The sequence below is a fragment of the Gopherus evgoodei genome, chromosome 2 (genome assembly GCF_007399415.2).
Source record: "Gopherus evgoodei ecotype Sinaloan lineage chromosome 2, rGopEvg1_v1.p, whole genome shotgun sequence".
In the NCBI taxonomy this organism is placed as follows: Eukaryota; Metazoa; Chordata; order Testudines; family Testudinidae; genus Gopherus; species Gopherus evgoodei.
This window is the reverse complement of record NC_044323.1, coordinates 226,075,249-226,091,342: the sequence shown is the minus strand read 5'-3', so window position 1 is coordinate 226,091,342 and position 16,094 is coordinate 226,075,249. Positions and strand designations below refer to the sequence as shown.

At 41.3% G+C, this 16,094-nt stretch overlaps 1 protein-coding gene across 1 annotated transcript in view; it reads left to right on the top strand.

Annotated features, from left to right (window-relative positions):
- Positions 1–9,562, top strand: part of OPRK1 (opioid receptor kappa 1) — a 35,190-nt gene extending 25,628 nt beyond the window's left edge. Inside the window, exon 4 of the mRNA XM_030549565.1 lies at positions 8,386–9,562. Within this exon, the coding sequence (XP_030405425.1) occupies positions 8,386–8,918 (533 nt within the window). The 3' untranslated portion in view covers positions 8,919–9,562. The remainder of the gene's footprint in view (positions 1–8,385) is intronic.
- Positions 9,563–16,094: the final 6,532 nt, after the last annotated feature.

Sequence of the window (16,094 nt, the reverse complement as noted above, 5' to 3'; positions counted from 1 at the left end):
TGTGCATAGCTTTTTAAGTACAGGAGTAATCCTATTCATTACAATGGGGTAGAGGTGCTTAAGAGTTAGTCATGTACCTAAGTACCTTGCTGAATGATGTGAGTGAGCTTCTTCCTCCTGAAACTGAGAGACTGATAATTGTGCATAGTGAGATTGACACTGTTTGCAAATGCACTTCAGTACTGACTGCAAAACCCCTGCATTTCTAATTGTCAGCCTCGTTTGAGTAATTACGGCCAACTATATTGTTTGGTGCTTATTTGAATTCAACAAATAAATTGGGAGTAGGATGAACAGAGGTGTCCATTGGGTATGGTGAATTGGGGTGACTGCTGCAGGCCCTGTGTTTTGGGGGCCTCACAGTCAGGTGCGATTGGTTGGCGGATTCGGTCCTAGAAGTGACGGGTTGGTCCCGGAAGTGACGAATTCATCACTTCTGCCCTGGGCTCTGCAACCCCCTAGGAACGGCCCTGAGGATGAAGTGACCATGCTACTTTTTTCACCTCCAACCAAAGCTCAGGTTTAACCTCTAATTCCCCAGTGGGGAAAAGTATTTCTGGGTAGGACTCTATGTGGTCAGTTTAACATCTGAGCATCAAATGACCTTACCCATCTCTAAAAAATATTCTCTTAGATCATCTAGCCCATCATGTTCTCCTAATGCAGGATTATTCCCAACAGTGTATTTGCTAATACTTTCTTCCTGCAGCATAAGTTTGGTATGTCTGACCTTAATAGAGTTTCTCCTTTGCTGACAGACCAATCTCTTTTTTTAAAATGTGGAATTCTAGTTTCTTCCAAGGCCCAGATCCTGCAAACTGACCATGAACAAATTCAGACTGGAAATTAGAAAAAGGTTTCTAACCATCACAGAGGTGAGGTTCTGGAACAGCTTCCCACTAGGAATGGTGCAGGCAAACAACTTAATTAGTTTTGAGAGAGTGATGGACAAATGTATGAGTGTGTTTGTGCAACAGGGTTTCTTGTAATGGTAGGAGTAGGGCTCAATAGCCCTGGGTCTTACTTCTGGATTATGTCTTATGTTCCTAAGGTTTCAGAGTAGCAGCCGTGTTAGTCTGTATCCGCAAAAAGAACAGGAGTACTTGTGGCATCTTAGACTAACAAATTTATTTGAGCATAAGCTTTCATGGGCTACAGCCCACTTCATCGGATGCATAGAATGGAACATATAGTATGTGTGTGTGTATATATATGTATATATATATGTATATATACACACACAGAGAACATGAACACTGACAGAGCCAGAAGAGTACCCAGAAGTCACCTACTACAGGACAGGCCCAACAAAGAAAATAACAGAACACCACTAGCCATCCCCTTCAGCCTCCAACTAAAACCTCTCCAGTGCATCATACAACCTATCCTGAAAGATAATCCCTCACTCTCACAGACCTTGGGAGACAGACCTGTCCTCGCTTACAGACCGCCCCCCAACCTGAAGCAAATACTCACCAGCAACCACACACCACACAACAAAAACACTAACCCAGGAACCTATCCTTGCAACAAAGTTTGATGTCAACTCTGTCCACATATTTATTCAAATGACACCATCATAGGACCTAATCACATTAGCCCCACCATCATGGGCTTGTTCACCTGCACATCTACCAATGTGATACATGCCAGCAAATGCCCCTCTGCCACGTACATTGGCCAAACCAGACAGTCTCTATGCAAAAGAAAAAATGGATACAAATCTGACATCAGGAATCATAACATTCAAAAAACAGACTCCAATGAGAAACTGCTGAGCTTGAATTAATATGCAAACTCGATACCATTTACTTGGGTTTGAATAGAGACTGGGAGTGGCGGGGTCATTCCACATATTGAATCTATTTTTCTATGTTAAGTATCCTCACACCTGCTTGTCAACTGTCTAAAATGGGCCATCTTAATTATCACTAAAAAAGTTTTTTTTTCTCCTGCTGATAATAGCTCATCTTAATAATTAGCCTCTTACAGTTGGTATGGCTACTTCCAGTTTTTCATGTTCTCTGTATGTATCTATATCTTCTTACTATATGTTCCATTCTATGCATCTGATGAAGTGGGCTGTAGCCCACGAAAGCATATGCTCAAATAAATTTGTTAGTCTCTAAGGTGCCACAAGTACTCCTGTTCTTTTTATGTTCCTAATAACTCATGCTTCAGGGTTTTAATGGACTACCTGCAGGGAGTCAGGAAGGGATTTATCCTCCTGCCCATAGATTTTTTAAAAAACAGAATATCTTTTCTCTGAAGCATCAGAGATGGCCACAGTTGGAGATGGGACATAGGCCTGGGGATCAGATGGATTGTGGGGAGGCAAGGCTCTGAGGTGGCACTTAACATTCTCTTTCTCAGTTGCTTGCAGGGTGGCCAGGTGCCCAGTTTTAGACCAGAAAGTCTGGTTGAAAAGGGAACCTGACAGTGTTTGGTCAGATCTGCTGACTGGACAACCAATGTCCAGTTACTGTGAGTTGGGGAGGCGGAGAGGTGCCAGGTCATCACCCACGCCAGCTCTTACTCTTACTGGCTCTTATCTTCATTGGGTGGCTGAAGCTCTCAGCCCCAGCTCTGCAGGCAAGTCCCTCCTGATCTGGGTGGCTGGTGGGAGGGAGAAATCAGCAAGTGATGGGAGGGGAGGGGTGGATGGAGATAGAGCCTCAGGGGAAGAGGTGGGACAGCAGCAGGGCATTGGGGGAAATAGGCAGGACAGGCGTGCGGCCTTGTGGGGAAGAGGCAGAGTAGGGGAAGTTCCAGCACGCCTGCTGGAGTGCCCAGCTTTTAAATATTAACAAGTTGGCAACCCTAGTTGCTTGGCTGGTCGGTCCTTGCTCACATGCTCAGGATCTAACTGCTAGCCATATGTGGGGTCAGGAAGCAATTTTCCCCCAGGTCAGTCTGGCAGTCACCATGGGGGATTTTCACCTGTTGGGTGTGGGTCATTTGCCAGGATTTTCTGGGTTTATTTTACTTTGCCATTTCCCTGCCATTGTGGGGGCCTAGGGTAAGTTTTAGTAAATATTTTACTAAAATATTTAGCTAGGATGGAATCTGTTGAGTCAATTCCAACAGTTTCTTATTATGTAATTGAAAAAAATATAAAAGAAGGTACTGGATCTAAATCCACAATAATGGACTTTGAGTAATTGAAGTAATTTTTAATTTAAAATTAAAGGAATGTGGATTACTGATAAGTGTACATGTTCTTACTGAACTACTTTGTCTATATATTCAAAACTAATTTGGTAAGTAATTGGTTTTACCAGTTTCAATTTCCAGCTTAGAAGATTTTAACCTATTAGAAGTTCAAAGATCTAAAAATGGCAGCTTTGAAATTCACATGCACAAAACTCATAGAAATATGAAAAAGGAAATGTGTAAATGGAATATCTTCCAAATATGTTGCTCTAATAGGTTTGTTAAGTTAATTACAAGTGTGCAGGAACTTTTTTGGGAGGGAGTTTCATGACTTTGAAATTTGTTTTGTTCCAGGAAAAAAATGTTTTTGAATAAGATTGGGGTTAACGGAATTTTAAGTATGAAAGTAAAATAGAAGCAACATTTCTTATTTCTCTCAAAGTGTAAATCACGCACTATACAGACCTCATGAACAAGTTTAAAATCTGTTGCATGAGAATCTAATAACATTAAGTAACTTTTGTGCTGTAGCCTTTAAACAGAGCCAGTCTTAGCATGTTTCCAAGTTAAAAAATATATTTTGCTTCCATCTTCTTTCTCAGCCTCCTCACCCCACAATGATGTATTAACTGTGATACTGCTTCAAAATAACAAATCCAGGAACTTGCTATGGTTTTCCAGACCCCACAATGACAGCTCTGGATGACCATGAGGACATTGTGAATAATCTGAGCTCATTAGGAAATGCAGTGACATGTTTTCAGGGGTAATGGTCATTTTACTCTTTCGCTACAAGGAGAAGGTCTAGAAATTTTCCAAAAAATGAAAGCTAAATCTAAATTCAAATTCTCCTTTCCAATTTTTGTTCCATTGGGGAACCACAGAGGCCACCTCTTTCTTTAAATACAGACAGTGTGAGGGAGGTCTATATTGTGCTTTCTCCTACTTAGGAAATGCATTAACTGCATTGCACAAGAATGAGACAGCTAAATAATATAGACACTTGTTCCCAGACTCCATAAAGCTGTCACATTTATTAACTGAGAGTGTAAAAAGAAATGAGTTGACATCTAAATCAAATATTTGCCGTAATTTATCTTGCAAAAAACATGCAATACAATATCAAAGATTTGGTGAATACTACAGCTGAGAAGACAGAGGAAGAGCTGTTTCACAAAGGATTTTGAAATTTGGCTTCATTCAGAATTGAAACAAAACCTGAATATTTCAAAATTCTCCATGAAGAAAAGTTCTGAAATAAATTAGTTTCAGATCAAAATTTGACAGCATTAAATTGAATATTTTATATTTATACATCTATTCTTGTAAATATTATATAGAATATATAATACAAGTTAAATAATTTTGAAAAATGTCATTTCAAAATGAAAAATCAAAGTTTCATCCAAAAATGTTAAAATAGGATGTATTGACACTTTCAGAAGTTTTTCCCCCTTTCAGTTTTTTGGTAAATGAATTTGCAACAAAATTGACCCGATTTCAAGAAGTGTTTTGATTTTGACAGAACTGTATATTTTGACAGAATATGGTTCCCTCAAACAGGGCCTGCTCCAGGCCCCAGCATGCCAAGCATGTGCTTGGGGCGGCATGCTGCGGGAGGCGCTCTGCCGGTTGCCGGGAGGGTGGCAGGCAGCTCCGGTGGACCTCTCGCAGGGGTGTCTGCGGAGGGTCCGCTGGTCCCACGGCTCTGGTGGAGCATCCGCAGGCACACCTGCGGGAGGTCCACCGGAGCCAGGGGACCAGCGGACCCTCCACAGCCACATCTGCAGGAGATCCACCGGAGCCACGGGACCAGTGAGCAGCAGAGCACCCCCCATGGCGTGCCGCCATGCTTGGGGCGGCGAAATGGCTAGATCCTGCCCTGCCCTCAAAGTTTCTTCTAGTGAATAGTGTAGATTATGAAACAATGATGTACAAATACATTGAATCGTGACTCCTTTTAAATCCTGATCCAGTAAATGCCAATGCATAACATTTAGTAGAAGAATGATTCTAGTGGAGGAAAATGAATATGCACAGATGTAACCTTTGGGTGGGCTAAAGTTCACTTCATTGCCCTTCTCCAGTGCCTAGAAAAGCAGCTGGAGACCCAGAATTAGTCTCTAAGGATTTTCAGTATGGATTGCACAGGGTCAGCCTCCCCACATTCAAGTCCCCAAAAGGCCAAAAGGAATGAACTTAAGTACCAACTGTATAAAGTCTTATGATAAACATAATAAAAAACAATAATGTTTATAAGATGGCTATTTTATAATCCACATACATTATCTTCATTATTATACATAATGTAAATAAAGAAAACAAATTAAATCTAAACAGGTCAGTCTCCACAGAAACACAGTGAAAAGAAACTCAGAGTTCCCAAAAAGCTTAAGTTGAGTTCACCTGAGTCTCAGAGTCTTTGAAAATCAAATCAATAAATCTGCTGAGTCAAAAGCAACATCTTCCTTCCGCTTGCTTGTAGGAATCTTCAGCTGGAATCCATGCAGGCTCTTCCCTTCCCTCTGCTGAAATCAGAGTTAGCCTATCAGCTAGTTAGCCAGTCAGCTAGCTGATTAACCAACCACTCAGTTAAGTATATAGATTAAAAACAACTGTTATAAAAAAAATGAAAAAAATGAGAATACTAAAATAAATAACTTATTCTCCATCACATTTAAATAAAAGAAAAGTTGGTGAATCACATTAGTTGAGACAATTCAACTACATTCAAAATTTGAACATTCAAAATATTCAATTAAAATAAAAGACATAAGTTTTCCCTCCCAATTTCCCCTTTCTATAATTAACATTGCCCATGCTTCTCTTTTGGAGGGTTAACAATATCACTAACCTGCTGCAAAATAATTCAGAGCTAGGAAAACACCCTGCTTCCTTTTCCTGGGCTCAGCTTCTCCCAACCCACACAGGACACATGGCCTTTTGTATAGCAGCTGCCCTGGCTTCTTTCTCTTATGGAGTCTGACTCCAGCAGCTACGGATTCTATTGAGCATACCCCAAACCACCATACCCAACTCCAGAAACTTCTGGATGTGGAGTGCAAATTGTGCATTTGCCTAGCAACAGTGACCCAGACACAGCTCACCGCTGTCCACCCCTCAACAGATCTCATAAAGAGATATCTCCCTAGTAGGCACATCTCCCTAGTAGGCACAGATGGGAATGAAAGCCAAACTACCAGTCATAGTGAAAAATGCCCAGTCAACACTAGTGGAGAATCTGACCCTTTGTCTTGTTTTTCCCATTGATCTTGTGTCTTGTTTTCCCTTGTGCTTGGTTTATATAATGGAATACTACACTGAGATAAGCAAGTGAACTTAAGACTATCACACTACTACAAGCCTCCTGCATGATGAAGTAAGACTACAGCATAAAATAAAACGTGACCCTCATTCATAAAATTATAGCAAGAACAGAAGTGAACTGATGTCAATGGGGTCAAATCCTGCATTGCCTACTCAGACAGAATTCTCAATGAAGTGTTCTGCAAAAGGAGCAACTCAGTTAGACTCTGTGTATACCAGTTTGCTTTACTTAGGATTCATTTTAAAAAAGATTTCCAAGGTGTGAGGGTTTACGTCCCTCATTACCGGGCAGCACGGCCTAGTGGCCAGAATCTGTAGAATTGCCCCTGGTTACAGGGCAGTAGGACCTCACTACAGACTCAGCAGGGGGTTCCTACCAAAACATGCTGAGGCTCACTGGGGCCAAGATACCAGTCCGTCACAACCACCCCCCCAGGTCGCTTCCTACCGGCTCAAGCGTTGGGGTCTCCCATGAATCCCCAGATTCTCCACAGGTCTCTGGGTCCATCACCTCCCCGGTTCCTCCTGCAGTAGGGGTTCGTGCCAGCTTACAGAAGCCTCCATTTCCAGCAGATTCAAGAGTGTTGCTTGGTCCTCCATAGGAGCTTCCCGGTTAGGGCCTTCCCTTGTGGCTGCCAGCCCAGACTGAGCTGAATTCCCTCTCTTTATACTCCCAGAGCACTTGGTGCATTCCCAGTATGCATGGGGCGGGACTTCCTTTGTCAGAGCTAATGGTCTGACAACACTGGGGCTAGTGCGGGGTGGGCTGCCCCATCACACAAGGGAATGCAGCACTTAGACTGCATAGCATTTGCACTGAAGAAAGCATGTGGGAAAACATTTCTGCAAACTAATTGTCTCATTGCAAGATTGTCTCATGAAGGCAGAAATCTCACAGGATCAGCTAACCTCATGAGATTTTCACGATTCAGGATGGCAGAAATCTAGCCTTTTTTGGTGAAAATAGCATGAAAGCAGCTACAAGATTTCAACTCAATTGAACCAGTGGTGGAGCTAATAAGGAGGTGTGTGTGTGTGTGTGACTCTCCCACCCCTGCTAGCCTTTGGATGTATGTGTCAGCTTTCACACTGGGCTTATGGTTGAGTCCATCCCACTCTCACCTGGCAGTGATAGTTCCTGTCCTGCGGAGCTGGGCCTAGCACCCCACTCTGGGTGCTGTGACATGGTTCGCAGGTTTCTGTGGTGCTGAGACCCCATGTGCAATGGCGCAATGCTACTCACTTAAATTTGGCCCACACAAACCTCCATCATGACGGAGACGTGTCCCGGCCAAACCTGAATGGGGCTGTGACCCCATGCTCCAAGGCACAACACCATTCATTAAATTTGATCTGGCTGCCCTTCTTTCATGATGGAGAGGTGGCCGGGCCAAACCTGAATGGTGCTGCAGCCCCAGGCACCAATGGCCAGAGTGAAGAGCCAGACCTAGTCCTGTGGGACAGGACCATTGCTTCCCAGCGAGTGTGAGGCCTCCAGTTCACCAACAACCTATTGCCGCTCCCTCAGCTGCAAAACCTGGCTCTGCCACTGCATGGAACCTGGCTTCAAATCAAATTGATATCCAGAGCCTAACAACTGTTCAGTGCATCTCTAGATTGTGTTTTTGTTCCTCTGTAGGTTTTATGCTGCTCTTGTGCACAAAAGTTTGTAGGTAATATAATACATTTTAAAATATTCTCCAACTAGTCCTGAAAGACAGCAGTGGAAAACCAGTTTCAATGAAAACTGAAAGTAATTATTGAAGTGATTTAATGATAATTCCATTTATTTGTATCACATTACATGGTAATCACTTTTGTAAGCTTATACTGTAATGCAGATATAGGTTGGAATGTCTAATAATAAAGCAATTTTCTTCTTCTTCTTGCCTCTTCCATTTATAGATACTGCTAGTACTGAATGTTCTTTGCAGTTTCCAGACACTGATTATGTGTGGTGGGACATCTTCATGAAAATCTGCGTCTTTTTCTTTGCATTTGTTATTCCAGTTCTCATTATCATTGTTTGCTATACCCTGATGATCCTGCGCTTGAAGAGTGTACGACTTCTCTCAGGGTCTCGAGAAAAAGACCGAAACCTTCGTCGGATCACCAGATTGGTTCTTGTAGTTGTGGCAGTTTTCATTATCTGTTGGACTCCCATTCACATTTTTGTGCTGATTGAGGCACTAGGAGATGTGCCCCATAGCACCGCAGCAATCTCCAGCTATTATTTCTGTATTGCTTTGGGTTACACCAACAGCAGTCTAAATCCTATCCTGTATGCTTTTTTGGATGAAAACTTCAAGCGCTGTTTCAAGGACTTCTGCTTTCCCTTTAAGATGAGGATGGACAGGCAGAGCACCAGCAGAGTCAGAAACACAGTCCAAGACCCTGCTTACCTGAGGGAAGTGGATGGGACAAACAAACCAGTATGACTAGTCGTGGAGATGTCATCTTACTGTCCTCAAGGAAGAGGAGAATCAAATGATCTTGGACTAACTCAAATAACCACTGTGGTTTGAGACATTTTTGATAATATTTAGGAATTCTAATAGTTTGAACTAAAATACATTATTTGCTTAGGGCAGGGAATTCCCTAAAATAAGCTCAAAGAAAAAAGAAGACTGACTGACTGCCAGATTTTGGAACCATATTTACAGTGGAGCTGAGCCAGTGGTAAAATACCCACTTTCAGTAAGATAGGAAGTGCTTCATATTGTATCAGGTGACTCTGGACAAGAAAAAAAAAAATCAAACTGTTCTTCTTATAGTACATATCTACCACTATCTAGTCTATACCCAGCAACGTTTGCTGATAACACTGAATCAGGTTATGGTGGAAACTCTGTTTTGACCTAAAAATCTTTGCTTCAGAAACAAAAAGAAGGCATCTTCACTTACTTTGTTGCTTTACAATGAATAGTATCAGTTCTGAGACTACAAAACATGGCAGAGCTATGTAATTCAAATTCTCATTAACTACTTGGTGTGAAATAACATACGTTTGTCTGTATTGTGGAGATCTAGTTTAAGCATGATCTGCCTTCAGACCAAAATGATTTTATTGTGTCTGTGTATTGTGAAAACTTTTCAGTGTGTAAAAAAATCAAGATTTAAAGATAATCCTTAATATATTTTAGCACGTTAAGTCACATACAATACTTTCTGTTTTTATATGTGGTTCTCCAAAAGATGTACATCTATTGATTTTGGATATTCCAGTATGCCTTTCAACAACTTGTTTTTCAGCAAAATACTAGAAAAATGCAAAGAATTCTTGACTGGTCACTAAATCATTAAAAAAAACAGTATAACACAAGACCCAACAGTAAAAGAGCAAATAGGCATGGCTAAAATTAATATTATATTAGCTGGTCTTCATATATACACCATTTAAGCAAATTTTAAAAAGCAAAGAATGTATGTGAGGACTGGTTACTAAAAATGTAGTAAATTGACACAAAAATCAATGAGAGTTAATTGTATTTATAAGTACACACTATTGCACTGGCTAGAGAAAGCTCTCATTACACATTTAGTCATACTGATATATTTAGCCTCAAAAGAGACTTATACACTGAGTAAGTGATACTATCTCCATTTTTCAATAAACACATAGAAGCCAACGGAAAGAGAACTTAAGTGACTTGCCCAAGGTCATCGGGTAAGTTTATGGCAGAGCTGAGACTAAACTATGGAACATCAATCTCTCACCCATGTGCTTTTAACTACTAGAACAACTACACCATCTAGGATCTTAATCTTATTCCCATTGAAGTTAATGGGAGTGTTGCTGTTGTGTTCTTTGGGAGCAGAATTAGACACCAAGTGAACACCAACTGTTGGATCATTTTCATCACTCATAGTAAAGACATGAGGTCTCCATCATAGTTTACAGTGCACTTCAACTGGAGGCTGTTCTGCTGGTACCTTAAGCTGCCTCTTAACACAAAGCAGACATGTATGATTTTAACTAAAGATACACATGCCAATATTTTCAATAATGGGTGCCTAAATGTAGACTCCTAAGTTCATATTTAGATACCTAACTGAGTGCAGAGTCCATAGACTGCTAGGTGCCCAGCACTTTTGAAATTCATGCCACTTACTTAGGCACTTAAGCATTTAGAATCCTAACTTTAGGACTATTCTTGAAAATATTGGCCACAGTATCTGGTTAAATCTAACACTTTCTGATTGTGCCTATATGGCCAATATTTAATCATTTTTGTTGCTCTCCTCTGGACTTTCTCCAATTTGTTCACATCTTTCCTGAAATGTGGCATCCAGAACTGGACCCAATACTCCAGCTGAGGCCTTATCAGCATGGAGTAGAGTGGAAGAATTACTTCTTGTATCTTGCTTACAAAACTCCTGCTAATACATCCCAGAATGATGTTTGCTTTTTTTGCAACAGTATTACACTGTTGACTCATATTTAGCTTGTGATCCACTCTGACCTCCAGATCTGTTTCCACAGTACTCTTTCCTAGGCAGTCATTTCCCATTTTGTATGTGTGCAATTGATTGTGCCTTCCTAAGTGGAGTGCTTTGCATTTGTCCTTATTGAATTTCATCCTATTTACTTCAGACCATTTCTCCAGTTTATTCAGATCATTTTGAATTTTAATCCTATCCTCCAAAGCACTTGCAATCCCTCCTAGCTTGTTGTCATCCGCAAATATTATAACCGTACTGTCTATGCCATTACCTAAATCACCAATGACGATATTGAACAGAACCGGATGCAGAACTGATCCCTGTGGGACGGCACTTGATATGTCCTTCCAGCTTGACTGTGAGCCACTGATAACTATTTTCTGGGAAAGGTTTTCCAACCAGTTATGCATGTACCTTATAGTAGCTCCATCTAGTCTGTATTTTCCTAGTTTGTTTATGAAAGGTCACACAAGACAGTATTAAAAGCCTTACTAAAGTCAAGATATACCTTGGCCTTTTTAATTTTGTTCCTACATGCTTGACTTGTTTATTTATATTCATCCTTCTTAATTTGACAGTTTCCACTTTTTGTAGGACTCCTTTCTGAGTTTCAAATAATTGAAGATCTCCTGATTAAGCCATGGTGGTCTCTTGCCAAATTTCTTATCTTTCCTATGCAGTGGGATAGTTTACTCTTGTGCGCTTAATGTCTTTCTTAAAAAACTTCCAAATCTCTCAAATTGTTTCTCCCCTAGACTTTCTTCCCATGGGATCTTATGTACCAACTCCATGAGTTTGCTAAAGTCTTTCTTCTGGAAATTCGTTATCTTTATTCTGCTGTATTCCCTCCTACCATTCCTTAGAATCATGGCCTCTTATCATTTCATGATCACTTTCACCCAAGCTGCCTTCCACTTTTTAATTCACAACCAGTTCCTCCCTATTTGTCAAAAATCAAATCTAGAACAACCTCTCCCATGGTTGCTTTCTCTACCTTCTGTAACATAATTTGTCTCCAATGCATGCCAAGGACTTTTTTGATAATCTGTGCCCTGCTGTATTATTTTCCTAACAGATGTCTGGGTAGTTGAAGTTCCCCATCACCAACAAGTCCTGTGCTTTGGATGATTATTAGTTGATTAAAAAAGCTTCCTCCACCTCTTCCTGGTTAGGTGGTCTATAGTAGGCCCCTATCACGATATCACCCTGTTTTTTCCAACTTTTATCCTTACCTAGAAGAAAGATTGAAAAAATTGGGTTTGTTTAGTCTTGGGAAGAGAAGACTGAGGCAGGGCCTCCCAGATGGGGGGGAGGGGGCGGCAAGTGGGGCAATTTGCCCCAGGCCCTGCAGGGGCCCCGCAAGATGCTCTGGGTTTTCAGCATCACTTCCACGGCGGGCCCTTCACTCGCTCCAAGGGCCACCTGGAGGAGAGGGGGGCAAGTGGGGCAATTTGCCCCAGGCCCTGCAGGTGCCCCACGAGTTCTGGCCCAGTGGCGGTCCGGGTCCTCAGTAGCATTTTGGTGGCAGGGGACCATTCAGTTGCTCCGGGTCTTTGGCGGCATTTCGACGGCGGGGGGCTCTTCAGTGCTGCTGAAGATGGGGAGCGAGTGAAGGGCCCCCCACCGACAAAATGCCACCGAAGACTCGAACTACCACCAGGTGAGTACAAGCGCCGCAGCTCCCCTGCTTTGCCCCAGGTCCCCTGAATTCTCTGGGTGGCCCTGCTCACTCTGGGTCTTCGGCGGCAGGTCCTTCAGTGCAGCACAAGACTTGGAGTGAGTGAAGGACCTGCCACTGAAGTGCTGCTGAAGCCTCAAAGCACCGCCTGGTGAGTACAAGCGCTACAAGTGGTGGGGAAAAAAAAGCCGCGATCAGCGGTACTTAGGCTGCTCTACTGCCGCCGCTTCAGTCTTTGGTGGCAATTCGGCGGTGGGTCCTTCCATCTGAGAGGGACCCGCCACTGAATTGCCACCAAAGATCCGGCCCTGCCCCAGGGCCCTTGAATCCTCTGGGTGGCTCTGGACTGAGGGGGGAACATGATAACAGTTTTCAAATAAAAATAAACAGTTTTCATTAAAGGCTGTTACAAAGAGGTGGGTGAAAAATTGTTTTCTTTAACCTTTCATGATAGGACAAGATGCAATGGGCTTAAATTTCAGCAAGAGTAGTTTAGATTGGACATTAGGAAAATCTTCCTAACTGTCAGGGTAGTTAAGTAGTGGAACAAATTGCCTGGACAGGTTGTGGAATCTTTGTCATTGGAGGTTTTTAAGTACAGGTTAGACAAATACCTGTTAGGAATGGTCTAGTTATTACTTAGTCCTGCTTTGAGTGCAGGCTACTGGAGTAGATGACCTACTGAGGTCCCTTCCAGTCCTACACTTCTGTGATTTGATTTGCATGTGCACATCTGTGATTTGCAGATGCAAGTCAGGCTCCTGGAACAACTACACGTTCCCAACTCAGAAAATTTGGCTCATAATACTTTAGTTAAACTTTGCCTAAATGGCTGTACTCCTTTCTAAATACTTTTACATTCAAAGAGATAGTGAATTTTACCCTGAGCTATCACATGTGCCTAATGCACTAAGGGCAAAATTCTAGTCTCTAAATCTCAATGTGGATCTACATTCTACTGCATATTTGTCCTCCTCTATGAAGAATTCTTAACGTGAGGTTCTGCGCAGTGTGCAGAGAATACACAATTCGGTTCCACATTGTGGGTCAGAGAGCCATAGGATATATATGAAATGGGTTTCGTCCTTCATATGGCATTTACAATGTATAACTATAATTTTTTAAATTTAAATAATATGATCTGACAAAAGACGACAAGTGAAATGTTTGGAAGGCAATCCAAAAACCCTGCTCAAAGGAGAAAATCATATGTGAATGGTAAAGCATCTTCCAGTTATTTAAAATAAACATAGGGTTATTCAGTAACTTCATAGTATCATCTGGGGAAATGTTGAAAAAGAGGAGTGAACAGACTTGACCCCATGAGTTCTTCTCATTCTAAAAAAAAAAAAAAAAAGAAAGTGTATTTGTGTTCACATTTTGCTAGTGTACTCTATATATGTACATGTTTAAATAGAGGTGTTATTCTCTGCATTATGTGCATTGCCCTGCCTTGTAATGAAAAATCAATGTAGCTCTTAAGTTGTAAAATAGAACTCTAATAATCAAATTTGTGTTTTGACTTGGTTATTTATTTAAATCACCTGACCTGCCTTAGTGGGGAAAGATATCAGCTCCTAGTAATTTTTGTATCACATGCAAATGTTATACTTGCTGAAGAATCATACATATGTTCTTAAGCTTGTTTTTTTCCTTGGAAGCTTAATGGATGAATCAGTCTGGATAAAGAAGCAGGGGGTGAGAAAGTCATCTATGCTAATATGCAACAGCTGAAGATGTGACCCTACAACATTTACTTCATCCTATTTGCAAGGCTAAAACATTTCTTAGAGGAAACATGAAAAAAGTGGATTATGCAGAAAACACATTGCACTAGTTGCAAGGTTTTGGTAATACTTCCAGAAAACACAATTTCAAGGGATTATTACTGAATTGTATTGAAACTTGTACACTTAGGCTATGTCTACACTACCACTTAGGTTGGTATAACTTATGTCGCTAGGGCTATGAAAAAAACACACTCCTGATCAACAAAAGTTACACCAACATAAGCGCTGGTGTGGACAGCGCTATGTTGGAAGGAGGGAGCTTCTCCCATTGACATAGCTACCGCTGTTCATTGGGGGTGATTTAATTATGTTGATGGGAGAGCTCTCTTCCATCGGTATAGAGCGGCTGCACAAGAGATTTTACAGCAGCAGCTGCACTGGTACAGCAGTGCTGCTGTAAGCTCTCTAGTGTAGACATAGCCTTGGTCTCTTTTTTGAAATCTCATCTAGACCTCTGTGTCATAATGGGTGATAGCAACCGGAGAGATAGGTCTGACTGCATGGTATTCCATATTGATATCTTCTAGGTCTATCTTTTCTCTGATACCATGGTTAGCTCTCCCGGTGACCGAGATGGGGAGAGGTTGCCTTTTCTGCAGTGTGGAGCCTGGGTTGCTGGCTAGAATCACCTGGGTATATCTCACTTAATCAAATTTCCTTAGGCATCGGTGCACCTCACTGTCTGCTATTCTCTGCCTGTGGCACACAATAGTTTAATCTCCTGAGGATCATAATACCTTGGTCTAATGCCAGTTCTTGGGTTAAGCTGTAGGTGGCTGGGTGATATTAGTGACCTGTGCTCTATAGGAGCTCAAACGTCACTAGATGATCTGGTGGTCCCTTTTGGCCTTAAACTCTGTGATTTTTTTCTGTGGCTAACCCAATGCTTTGGTTTAAAATGATCTCGCCCACAGGATTGATTGAAATGACTAACAGTAATTGAACAGTCATGGACTGAAAGCATTATAAGAACTAGCCAAGACTTATTGCTATAAGCTGTAGTCATTTTTGTGCACACTGCGAAGAATAGACACAAGCAAAGAATCTTTAAAGATGCAGTTCATGCTTCCCTTGATTGCCATACCTTTATTCAGCTCAGCCTTGTTTTTGGATAAAGATAAACCCCTCTTCTCATGATGTTTTGAATTCCCCAAGAAATGATCATTAACAAAAAGAATTAAAATCCAGGTATGTCACAGTACCATTGATATGTTGCTTCATTTTACTTACTGCCATGTATCTTACATAGATTGTACATAGTGACCAACACTACTGGACATGTCTTGATACCTAGACTTAATCTTCTCCTAATTCCACTCCCAAACTAGAAACGAGGTCATGTTGCCTTCAGTAATAATAGTTAGATGGGCCACTGTTTCTTACTGTCTATGAATAAATTGTGACAGAAATTTTTTTTCTTTTTGTTCTTTCAGCCACAGTTATTTTTCTTATTAACCTAATGAAGGCAGAGAGAGAGAGAGAGAGCAAGAGAGAAATTATTTAGCTAATTTCCAGCTAGTTGTAACTCAGAGACAGAAAGAAAATATTATTAGATTACAACCAGTCTCTACTAACACACAGCACCAGAAGATCTCACTTATGCAAGTGCCTTTGAGTGAGTGAAGGAAAGTTTCCCCTCACAGATTAAAAAGGCTACTTTTGTGCATTACTTCTGACACCCTAAATAAATAAAATGTAAGAAG